The sequence below is a fragment of the Panthera leo genome, chromosome A3 (genome assembly GCF_018350215.1).
Source record: "Panthera leo isolate Ple1 chromosome A3, P.leo_Ple1_pat1.1, whole genome shotgun sequence".
Classification (NCBI taxonomy): domain Eukaryota; kingdom Metazoa; phylum Chordata; class Mammalia; order Carnivora; family Felidae; genus Panthera; species Panthera leo.
The window spans coordinates 131,592,749-131,605,929 of NC_056681.1; the positions used below are offsets into that span (position 1 = coordinate 131,592,749).

Consider the following 13,181-nt stretch of genomic DNA (forward strand, 5'->3'; position numbering starts at 1 on the left):
TTGATGTATGGCTTTCTCACTTCTGTTTCTTCTAAAGATTTGTGTAATGTATGAGTGTCTTATATGTGTGTTAAGGAATCATATACATGGCTTTGTAATTTGTGGTTTTTTAATGTAATATTAAATAATAACACACACTTTTATAGCAGTTACATTCCAGGCAGGCTTCTAAGCAACTTCTGTAGAGTAACCAGTCTTCCTTCACAACACTCCTTCAGATAGATGTTGTTACTATCATGCCCATTTGGCAGAGAGGGAAATTCAGACAGGATGGATAACCTGCTAAAGTTCACATAACTACTAAGTGGCTGAACTGAGACTCGAACCTAGGTAGAGGACTCCAGAGTCTGTTTTCTTTGTCGGATGGTCGTAATCATTTTTCTGTGCCAGAAATAGAGACTTTGTGTAACCTTATTGGTTGCACGGTGTTTTCTCTTACTCAATCTCTCACTAGTATTCTGCTCTCCTTTCTTGAAATACCACTTCTTCTGGTGTTCCTGGCTCTTCCGAAGTTTCCTTAGTGGTTCATTCTCCACCTGACTTGTAAATATCGTAGTTCCAAAGACCAGGCTCTTGTTTCTTTGATCTGCATTCTCTCCTGAGGTGCGTTCATCCTATTCCTGTGACTTTAAATATAGTCCATATGATGTCAAGGCTCAGATTCATAGCTGCTCTTCAGAATTTTCTTGTTTGCTGTCCACTCCTATCCGTGGTGGCTTATTTGATATCTCCATTAAGACGTGTCACATGTAAGGGACGCCTGGGTGGCTCAGTCGGTTGGGCATCCGACTTCGGCTCATGATCTCAGTCGTTCGTGGGCTCGAGCCCGCATCGGGCTGTGATGACAGCTCGGAGCCTGGAGCCTGTTTCGGATTCTGTGTCTCCCTCTTCTCTGCCCCGCCCCCTCTTGCTCTGTCTCTGTCTCTCAAAAATGAATAAACGTTAAAAAATAAAAATAAAAAAAGATGTGTCACATCTGAAACATGTAAAATTAGAATGCTTGATTCCCTAACTTTTCCACAAAGTTGTAACCCATCTTAATTAATGACTCCACTATTAATCCAATTGCTCAAGCCAAAAATTGGAAGTCATTGATTTCTCTTTTCTTCATTTTAAGAAATTTAACTTGTTAGTGAGTCCTACTCATAACGTTTCTCCAGCCTAATTTTTTTGGTTCACTGTCATCACTGTCATCCAAGACACCCTTTGATTTCTAGTCAGGTATGAGTATCTCCTTAGTATTTTCTTTGGTTTTCCACTGCTGTAATAATGTTTCCCCATTGTACGGTTGATTTTTGGATTGGCAAGTGCCGATGGAGAAACTATCAAGACCGTGCTTATTAAATCTGTAATTCATGCTGTTCAGGCTCAGCTGGACCCACATTACTATTTGACTGACTGTTTTTTCCCCATTCTTCATATTCTTGTATTTTCATGTATCACTCCTATCTTAACCCCCATTTTGGATATGGGTATAGTAGAATCAGGGGCTTTTCTAACATGTTTTCTGTTTTCTTTCTGAGATACATAAAAGGTGGGAAATACAGATCTGATTTGCCTAATATAAACTGCTGTTAATTTGATCTTTTTAAAATGTATTTATTGTATCTCTCATTTGCGTTTCATGGCTCCCTTAACTACTAAAGGAAGCATGAAGACTTCATCCTGGCCTTCTTGGCCCTTTTTTAAGATGTCACTAATTTTGTTTTTGAAATCTTATTTTCCATTATGCTATTCATCCTGGGCATGCTACTCATTTCAGAGCATGCTCCTTATTTTCTTGTCTCTTTCTTCAATCATGTTTCTCTGTCTTTCTCTGTGTTCATTTTGAAAGAAAACTTTTTCCTGTTCTCCTTCTTCGTACCCTTTATCTGAGTGTGATATTTCCTGTGCATCTTTTAATTCCATAAATTTATGTAATTTACCATATTATGCCTTGTGCTGTAGTTTATATGTTTGTTTCTTTGAATCCTTTTATGTGTTGTTTTGAGAGTAGGAATCGTATCTTTCAAATACTTTCGGCATTCCCATCTGGGGCTCATAGCCACTTATATGAAAATAGTTTGCCTATAATCTGGAGAGATTATGTTTAGTCAAGTACACAGTTTAAGAAGAATGTGTGTAGAACAGCAAGGAAAAAGGGAGAGCCCTCACCATGTGGCCATTTGTCAGTTCGGCTGTAGACATTGGTAAGCAATATGTGTGTGCAGCCAGATCATATTTGTGATTGGATTTTTCTTGTCTTTTTATATCCTGTACAACACAGAACCTGAAACATAGAAAGTGTTTATTGAAGTGAATTAATTGTGATCTTTCATGATCCCTGGGCTGAGAGGCTTCCTGGGATCCAGTGTGCTTCAGGGATACAGATGATCAGTGACGGGACTTAAGGCAGATGTGAGATGAGGATCTTCTTTTTTTCCCTTTCCACTGGCTTGCTTTTAATTTAATTGGTTTAAACTAAGCTTTTAAAGTAGAATCAACCAGAAGGAAAGAGTATAAGGGAAATGATTTTCTAACACTTGTCATGTTAACTCAAATTTTTACTTCCTTTTTTGGAGTGAATTTGCTGGTTACAAGGTTATTTCTGAGTTGGCAAGAATTATCTCCTTCCCTCCATGTTTTTGTGATTCCTGTATTCCCTCATTCAGTCTTGGCTGCCACAACCAGACCAGACAAAAGCATGAAGACGCTCTTTTTGCATTTTTAGTGGAAACCTTAGCAACACAAACTAACTGCTCCAGGTCTGTCAAACTGGATTGTCTTATTAAAATAATCTAGTGTAATTTTTGATACATAGATTTTTAAAGTTTATTATTTACTTTGAGGGAGAGAGAATCCCAGGCAAGCTTTGCACTGTCTGTACAGAGCCTGATGTGGGGCTTGAACCCATGTACTGCGAGATCATGACCTTCGCCAAAACCAAGAGTTGAACACTTAACTGACTGAGCCACCCAGGAGCCCCAGTTGTAATTTTTTTATATTAAAAATCAATTTGTGGGGCACCTGAGTGGCTCAGTCGGTTAAGCGACCGACTTCAGCTCAGGTCATGATCTCGCGGTTTGTGAGTTCGAGCCCCACATCAGGCTCTGTGCCGACAGCTCAGAGTCTGGAGCTGCTTCAGATTCTGCGTCTCCCTATCTCTCTACCCCTCCCTTGCTCATGTTCTGTCTCTCTCTGTCTCTCAATAACAAATAAACGCTAAAAAAAAAAAAAAAAAAAAAATCAATTTGAAAACCTCAAATGAGGCATTTTGTTAAGAATGACTTTTGAGGGGCACCTGGGTGGCTCAGTTGGTTAAGCGTCTGACTTCAGCTCAGGTCATGATCTCACGGTTCGTGGGTCCGAGACCCATGTTGGGCTCTGTACTGACAGCTTGGAGCCTGCTTCAGATTCTGTGTCTCCCTCTCTCTTTCTACCTCTCCCCCACTTATGCTCTGTCTCTCAAAAATGAATAAACATAAAACAAATTTTAAAAACAACAAAACAGAATGACTTTTGAAAGTTTTTGTCGCAAATGTTCCATGAGATCTAGGTCCATTTCAGGATTTTCCAAACATGTCTTGTCTCTAGTACATTTAGGAATGTTTCATCTACCTAAAAGTTTTTTTTTAAGAAGTACATATTTGCTGTAGAAGATACAAATAAGCAAATATAAGAGTATAGAAGTCACCTAGAATTCTATCAGTTGAGATAAAACCAGTGTTCACTCTTTCACCTGTTTTTAGTGTGTTTTATATTATGTAGAGAGAGAAAGGGGGGGAAGTGCATGAGAGCGAGAATCATTTAGATAGTGCTTTTGTACTTGTGTACTTTTGAAATTAAAAATGAGGAATATAAACATCATTTCTCTAACAAATAGAAACATTGGAATAAGAGCAACTTTTTTGTCTGTCAGGTAAAGGTTCATAATAGAGTGAACATGGTAGTGTTAGCTAACATTTTTATAGAGTATATTCTATGTGCTAATAAGTATTTCCGTTCATAATCTCATTTTGTCTTTGCAACAGTTCCGTGAGATTCTTACGTAGATGAAGTCATTGAAACTTAGAGGGGTTAAGTAAGTTGGCCACATAGTTCACAAATAGTTAGGATTTTTGCAAAGGTTTGTTGACATCTAAATCCATGCTTTTAAGCAGTACTCTGTACAGTGTGGTAATGAATGGCTACTATATCTGACTGTTTATCCATCCATATTGAAAAGAGAAGGAACAAAGGGGAGTGTACAGAGATGCTGAGGGAGATTATAATAGAATCTTTCAGAAAGAGACATCCTCAGAAGGAAGATCAGTGGAAAGCAGCTTTCCTAAAGTAACAGCGCTTTATTGTAGTTCGCTGTCATACTAGTGCTAATGAATTTTCAAAGTATGAGATAGCTGTTTGGCATAAATACAACTATTGCCTCTTAATGTTTGTTCTATAGATGAAGTCAAAGGCTACAAGCCGGTGGTTCCTGACTCTTGTGTTACGAGCCAGTGAAGTGTTCTATCACAGTAATTTAAATGAAACTCAGGCCTCATTAACTAGAGCATCTAAGCAAAATAGTTTTTATTTATTAAAAATTTTATAGCTTTCAGGGATAGCCTGGGTGGCTCAGTCGGTTGAGCGGCCGACTTCGGCTCAGGTCGTGATCTCGCAGTTTGCGAGTTCGAGCCCCGCACTGGGCTCTGCTGACAGCTCAGAGCCTGGAGCCTGCTTCGGATTCTCAGTTTCCGTCTTTCTCTGCCCCTCCCCCACTCCTGCCCTGTCTCTCTCTCTCCCTCTCTCAAAAATAAACAAACACTTAAAAATTTTTTGAAAATGTAAAGCTTTCATATAGAAATAGATATAATTTTGTTGAGTTTGCTGAATTGCATATTCAGCATTTTGCCAACCACCAGGCAGCCCCGCAAATGAAAGTTTATACTCTGACTAAAGGAGTTTATGAAGCAGACACGTAACTAGATTGTTGTAAGTGCTGTGGAAGCACAGAGAGGGAATAGTTTTCATAAAGAATCGGCGAAAGTAAAGTGAATAAGTCTGTTTCTCATCTTCAGAGAATTATACCTATGTCGTATAAATTTTTGTGTATTTGGATGAATGGTCTTTTGTTCCTGGTTTGTTTTGGTTCAGTATAAAACATTAAAAATATTTAACTATTTTCTATCAGCTGACAAAGAGGTTTTAGTTTCTGGTCATAGCTTTGCTTTACAAAATTTTTAAAACTCTTGTCACGGTACGAGTCCAGCATAAGTAATACCATGGTATAAAGTGATTGCGTGACCCTTAATGTTTAATGGATTACTTTTTCTAATGAAGTTAGGAAGCATTCAAAATCTGATTTGTTCTTAGAATAAATGAAGATTTGAAGAGTGACATAAATATAGAAGGAGTACCTTAGCAATCTCTTTCTAATAATCTTTTATTTTATTTTTTAAATGTTAATTTGCCTATTTTTGAGAGACAGCGAGTGTGGGAGGGTCAGAGAGAGAGAGAGAGGGAGAGAGAGAATCCCAAGCAGGCTCCACACTGTCAGCTCAGAGCCCAACATGTGGGGCTCGATCCCACCAAATGCGGGATCATGACCTGAGCCCAAATCAAGAGTTGGACGCTTCACCGATTAAGCCACCCAGGTTGCCCACGCTCCTCTAATAATATTGTAAACATTTTTTTTTAAAGCAACATTTAACAGCGTTGTTGGAATTTGCTTTGAGATAGTTTGCTAATCTGATACAAATCAATTAAAAATCTGGTCTATCTGCTGTGGGAGGGATTTCTGGTTTTCAGACGAGGATCCTTTGTGCCCTAATCCCCTGCCCACCGCCCATGTTTTCATATCGCTTTCACATGTGTTTATTTTCAGCATTCTATAAATGTCCTAACACTCTCAAAAAGAAGGAATTGTGTTTCCAGTTTAGTAATTTAATATAGAAGATAGATATAATGTGTGGCCCTCATCGTAAATTTGACCCTTTGCATATAGGATTCTTTTTATGTAAAATTAAAATATGTCAAGATTCTTCAAATTTTAAAATATTTTAAAATGAGAAGTGATGTAACTTAATACAAAAACCTTTGTAATCGTGACTTTTGATTAAGCAGTGTTCATTCTGGGGTGAATTTCTTTATATCCACAGTGATATTTTGTTTACTTATTATATCGAATATTGAGAGGGGATGTTAAAATTTCCAACCTAAGTTATGGATTTGTCTGTTTCTTTCTTTAGTTCCGTCAGTTTTTGGTTCCTGAATTTCAAAGCTTATTTATTAGATGCATACATATTTAGAATTTTTATGCCTTTCTGGTGAATTATACTCCTTTTATCTGAATTCTTCCCCATTTTTTTCTTTGAAAGTCTTTAATAATAGAATAATAGTATGATCTGTTCACCTTTCTCTCATAAAATTATTTTTGTGTTTTTAAAAAATCTATAGGTTCGTCATAAGGCATCACAGAAGGTTTATGCTATGAAGCTTCTTAGTAAGTTTGAAATGATAAAAAGATCAGATTCTGCTTTTTTCTGGGAAGAGAGAGATATTATGGCCTTTGCCAACAGTCCCTGGGTGGTTCAGGTAAGCCTACAAACTTTTCTAAGTTCATTTCCTTTTTTTGTAAGTGCTTATTATCCAGGAGATGTGATTTTGTATGTTGAAAGTCCTGTATCTCATTCCTATAGTAACAGTGCTGTCATTTTTAATAAGATCTGATTTGATATGCTTGTTTAATGTTCCTAAATAGTATGTCATATAGACATGACATGTAATTCTTAAATTGGTGTGTGAAATCAAGTATTATTTGCAACTTTTTAGAAATTCCTTTATGAACAATTAGATCGGTTACCAGTGTGCCGTCATTCCCTGCCTACACTTTCTCACGATTTACATAATAGGAACAAGAACCAGCCTGTCTCAAAAAAACCCAAAACTTCCTACAATAAAAATCTTGAAAATCCTCCCAGAGTCCTTTATATATTACCTGCTGTGTACGACAGCATTGTGCTTCCTGAGTCAGCCTCTTGTTTGTGAAGTGAGGAATTTATAATTGTATTTTGCCTCCTTTTCAATTTTATCCCTTATTAGCTTTGCTTCTCTAAAGATGTTTTTATATTAATATCTAATTCTGCAACCATTTTGAACGAGTATCACGAGTAAGATTAGGTATGTACAAATGCATGTTCAGAATGCTTGCTAAATGATTTGGGAGTTTGATACCTTGCTTGTGGAAGGCAATTTGCGGGTAAAGAATTTTGCCACATGAATGACGATGTCATTTAAAAGCTCATTACTATTGCTTTTTTAACGGTGTTGAGCTTCAGTGCTTTCTCTCCACTTAATTTCTGTTATTGTAGCTAGTGAATAGAAATTCTTATATGTGTACCTAAAACTAAAATTTTTGTAGCAAATCGTATATCATAATAATTTACTTAAGGAATGATGGTAATAAATTATTCCACTGTTACCTTTAAATTGCTTTCATAGTAACAGAATCATTGCCGTTTCTAGTTCTGATCTTTAATTTTGCTAAGCGGACCCTTATAAAATGTTCATTGAGATAAAGAGTTAATGGGTCTGTGGACGCCAGTCAGTAGTGAAACATTGTACAATTGAAAAAGTAACATAAGTCTGGCTTTCATTTGTTTATCTCTACGATGAAGGATATTCCATGCACCATTATATGTTTGAAATGTGTGATTTTGTGTGAAAACTTGTAAAAATGACTGACTTATTTCTGTTTATTGATTTAATTTTATTATTCAGTGATTTTCAATATATTTACAGAGTTTCAGTACATTTATAGAACACTTTTGTATCTCAGAAAGAAACCCTGAAACAATTGGCAGTTTTTCCCCAATCCACCCTGACTCTTAACTCCTGGCAACCACTAATCTGCTTTCTAGGTCTGTGATTTGCCTATTTTGGGTGTTTCGTATAAATGAGATTATACAGTATGTGGTCTTTTGTGATATCTTCTTTCACTTAGCATAATGTTTTTAATGTTCATTCATGAATAGCATGTGTCAGCCCTCCGTTTCTTTTTATGGCTGAATAATCATCAATTGTGTGGATATCCCACATTTTATTCACTCATCAGTTAATGGACACTTTGGTTGTTTTTACTTTTTGTCTGTTGTGAATAGTGCTGTTACGAGCTCTTTCATGTGGATTTTGGTACATATGTTCACACATTTCTGTTAGGAACCCACCTTGCAGTAAAATGAATGGGTCATAGCATATACTGTAATCGATTTTAGCAGATTATTTCCCACATCTCAGTGCTTATTTTTTCATGACTATTCAATATTTAATTGTATGACGGTCCCCATACTTTGTTACTATACTCTTGTTGGAAAGGGCTTTAGGAATTTTTCTTATATAAATTATGATACACCGTGTATTTTTGGCCCATCTCTATTTCTTATTATGTATTCTTAGTGTGATTTGAATTTAATAGAGGAATATTGGCGTATTGTAAAAAACTTACTCCTTTGCTGATATAGAAGACTTTTTAATGCCATCTCTTATGTACAGTTTACTGTGTTCTTTGCCTGTTTTTCTAATGTCCATATGTTTATGGTGAACACTTCCTTATTTTTCTTTATAGTTTTATACAGCTAAGTAGGTGTGTACCCTTAAATACTTCAGTTTACTTTTAGCTTTTTGAAATTTAAGTTTAGGTATCTCTTTTAAAGTTTCTCAATCTAGGGTTTCCCTCCTCCTCTTTTGTGTCATCAGTTTATTTGTGGAAGAAACCTGGATTTTGCTGCTTTTGTCTTTGTGTAGTTTAACTTTGTAAGTTGGTAATTGGATATAGAGGATCAGAATCAGGTATGATTTTGGAGAGGGTGGCAGGGCAACTTCATGGGTAGTGTTTTTTTTTTCTGTTAGGCTAATGTCTGGTTTCTCTCTGTTATTTTACCAGCTACATGTGCTTAATGCCTAGGTCCGTTAATTGATTAAGGGTTTCAGAATGGTGGTGCTCCAATTCAGTCATGCCTTTTTTTTACCCTCCTAGTCGTTCTTTTTTTACTATATTGACTGGAATAGTTCTATAAAGAAAAATATTCCCCCATTTACTATTTGCTTACCTACTAGTATAATTTCTGGGTAGAGAAGGACAGGAAGGACAGGATAAATCCTTTATTTTTTTCCTTACATTTACCAGTTTTCAAAATAAAGGATTAGTTTCCTTTTATTCTCTAAAGGTGAACAATTTTGGGGGTGATGTATCAGTTTGAACTCAGTCTTAAAACCTGTTTGATGTTTCAGTCCTTTGACTATCTTTTTGATGCTCAAAGTTTGACACCTTTGGCAAATGATATCCTGTTCAGGTTGGTTCCTGAGTCCTTTTCCATCCCTTTCCATCCCTTTCCATCCCTTTCCATCCCTTTCCATCTCTTCCCTTCCCCTTCCCCTTCCCCTTCCCCTTCCCCTTCCCCTTCCCCTTCCCCTTCGCCCCTCCCCTCCCCTCCTCTCCTCTTCCCTCCCCCCCCTCCCCTCCCCTCTTTTTTCCTTTCTTTTCTTTATTAAAAAAAAATTCTTTTTTAGTGTTTATTTTTGAGAGAGATACAGAGATAGAGCACAAGTCGGGAAGGGCAGAGAGAGAGAGGGAGACAAAGAATCCAAAGTAGGCTCCAGCCTCTGAGCTGTCCAGCATAGACCGCAATGTGGGGCTCAAACTGAAGAACCGCAAAATCACGACCTGAGCTCAAGTTAGACGTGCAACCGACTGAGCCACCCAGACACCCCAGTTCCTGAGTCCTTTTGCTGTAAACTTAGCCGTCTTTGATAGCTTGCTATCTGATATTGTGGGAAGTTCCAGACCAATCTTGTACATTTTCTGTCCTTGATGTGGAATTAATCATGCTTATACCTCCATCTTTTAATACATGGATGAACATTTCTTTAGACTCGATCCCTGGCATTGGATTTGCTAGGTCATATGGTGTGCACATTTGACACTTTGATAGATGGTGCCAAATTACTGTGTAAAAAAAGGTTTGTATGAGTTTATATTACTCTAATTATTTAACATTTTTATTTCACTGCGTTTTAGCCAGTACTGGAAATTGTAGTTATTTAAAATTTGTATTAGTCATATCCTCAAGAAAAAAAGATGTTATTGTGTTAAGCTGCATTTCCTTGGTTAATTATGAGGTTCAAGATATTCCATATGCTTGTTAGTAATTTGTATTCCTTTATCGCTTATCCCATTTTTCTGTGTCGTTTCGCTGTTTTAAAATCGATTTATGGGGTGCCTGGGTGGCTCAGTTGGTTAAGTGTTAAGCACCCGACTTTGTCTCAGGTCATGATCTCGTGGTTCATGGGTTCGAGCCCCGTGTTGAGCTCTGTGCTGACAGCTCGGAGCCTGGAGCCTGCTTCGGATTCTGTCTTCTTCTCTCTCTCTCTGCCCTTCCCCCACTCATACTCTGTCTCTGTCTCTCTCAAAAATAAAATAAAAAAAAACGTTAAAAAAAAATAAAAGTGATTTATTAGAATGGTAATGGACCCTGTATAATGATTCTTTGTTATATATGTTGGAAATATATTCTCTTGGACTATTACTTGTCTGTTGCTTATTGAATCTTTAAACATAAATGTAGTCACATCTATGCATTCTGTATTTTGATTTTTGCTGGGGAATACCTTCCCCATCTTTAATTTATAAAAATATTCCTTTATACTTTCTTTAAATTTTTATATTTGATTTTATTAAAAAATTTATTTTTACTGTTTATTTATTTTTGCGAGGGAGAGAGAAAGAGTACAAGTGGGAGAAGGGCAGAGAGACAGGGGGACCCAGAGTCTGAAGCAGGCTCCAGGCTCTGAGCTGTCAGCAGAGAGCCCAGCACGAGGCTCGGACCCACCAACTGTGAGATCATGACCTGAGCTGAAGTCGGAAGCTTAACCAGCTGAGCCACCCAGACGCCCCTAACTTTTTATATTTTAATTTTGAGAGGAGTGGGAGTCTATTTCTGAGTCACCGGGAATTTATTTTGTTTTATGTGTGAGATTTTCACAAATGGGCAGCCACGCCCAATACCATTTGTAGAAATGCCTTTTTTCCCATGAAATAAATGAAATGTCCTTTATATCATTGACTAAATTACCATATACACATGAATTTCTTTTGACTCTGTTCTGTTATTTTGGTTTGTTATTTGTTCCTGCACTAAAATCACATTGTTGTATCTGGTAGGGCACGTCTTCTCATTGATTTCCTTTTATAATATTTTTGTGGCAGTTCTTAATCATTTTTTTCTATGAAGTTAGAATTAGCCTTTCGTTCTGTTAAAAAAATACACTACAGTTATTTCTTGCATTGCTTTAATTGATAGATATTTTTGGTTCTTTGGATTATTTTGGAATATTAAGCCCTCCCATAACAGGATAGTATATCTCTCTGTATACAGTTTGGTTTTCAGTAAACTGTTTGCCATCAGATATGTTCAGAAGAAACTCAGGCATAAGAAAATTGGTTTTTAAAAATGTAGACGTTATAAAGTGCCAAAAAAATAACATTGGTTCAGTCTTTCAGTATAGTGTTGAATTAGTAGAAATTTTTATCCTTATCTTTTTTATTATTTTAAACTTAATGATTAAGTCTGATGTTTGTTGAAGCTTTCTGAGTAAGCTAGTAAAGGATTTGGTCTATTTGTGCTTAGCTTACCAAGTACTTTTTAATCAGGAATAATGTTGAAGTATTTAAAAACGTTTTCTTTAGCTGCTTTCAAGATGTTTTTTTTGTTTAATCTGTTACTATAGTACACTAAATTTTTTTTAAGGTAATATAAAATGTAAAGAAAATGCCACTTGCTATAATTTTGTATTCTGAATAGAGTACTGAATTTGATTTACTAATATTTTAAGGAACTGTTTGTCTGTGTGTATAAGTGACATTTGACCTTTGATTTAATTCAAAGTTTTTTTTTTAATGGGTGATGGGCATTGAGGAGGGCAGGATGAGCACTGGTTGTTGTATGTAAGCCAGTTTGACAATAAATTATATTCATAGAAATAAACAAAAAAAACACATGGGCTTTCTTGATTGGTTTTTGTATCATGGTGAGACTACCCTAATAAACAGTTGAGGAACATACCACTTTTTTCTGAGCTTTGGTACAGTTTATATAAAATAGAAACTCTTCATTCCCTGAGGCTGAATTGAACTTACTTACAAATCTTTTTTTTTTTTTTTTTAATGTTTATTTTTGAGTGGTGGGGGAGGGGCAGGGAGAGAGGGAGACACGGAATCTGAAGCAGGCTCCAGGCTCTGAGCTGTCAGCACAGAGCCTGATGTGGGGCTTGAACTCACTGACTGCGAGATCATGACCTGAGCTGAAGTTGGACACTTAATGGACTGAGTCACCCAGGTGCCCCTTGCTTGCAAATCTTTAAGCAAAAATTTTCAGTATATTTAATGACAAATATTTTAGCTTTTAAAATTTATTATGATAAATTTCGAATGTATCCCAAAGTAGAAAGAAGGTATATTGAATCCCTGTGTACTGTTCAGTCAGCCTCAACAGTTACCAACCATGGCCAGTCTTACCATGGTTCAGTCACACCAGAAATTGGCAATTTTTTTTTTTTTTGTAAAGGGGCAGTTAGTACATATTTTAAACTTTGTGGCCCAAGATGGCCACAAATCAAAGATTTTACGTTGATAGTTTATATAATGAGAAAACACATTTGTACACATTGTTGATGAAATTCAAAATGTGATAAAAAGTACAATTTTTTAAAATACAAGTCTGTTAAGGAGAAGAGTGAATTTATTTTCTGGGGCAATAACATTTTGTTGAATTGGGGTTCACAGTCAATGTTTGTAGATGTTCTATTAATGCTAATGTGTAATAAGATATTTTACATATTTTATTAGAAAATACCTTTTCACACAGGTAGGTACTGCCAGATACTATTATCCAACAGCATATGGTTTATTTTTTATTTATTAATAGGATTTATTTTTAAAAAGTTTTACATTTATAGAAAAACTTGAGGAGATGGTAGAGAGCTCTCATAATACCACCACCCTCCCACCCCGTAATGTCTCCTCTATTAACATCATAGTTTTGTACATTTGTTACAAATAATGAACCAGTATTGATACATTATATTAACCGAAGTCCATAATTGGTTCAGATTTTCTTCATTTTTACCTGTGCTCTTTTTCTGTTCCAGGATCCCATCCAAGATAGTAC

General features: G+C 36.3%; 1 protein-coding gene across 3 annotated transcripts in view; it reads left to right on the forward strand.

Annotated features, from left to right (window-relative positions):
* The window catches only part of ROCK2 (Rho associated coiled-coil containing protein kinase 2), a 133,604-nt gene that overhangs the window by 64,398 nt on the left and 56,025 nt on the right, over positions 1-13,181 (forward strand). For all 3 annotated transcript variants that reach the window (XM_042933665.1, XM_042933664.1, XM_042933666.1), the window contains exon 4: positions 6,415-6,552. In XM_042933665.1, the coding sequence (XP_042789599.1) occupies positions 6,415-6,552 (138 nt within the window). The remainder of the gene's footprint in view (positions 1-6,414; positions 6,553-13,181) is intronic.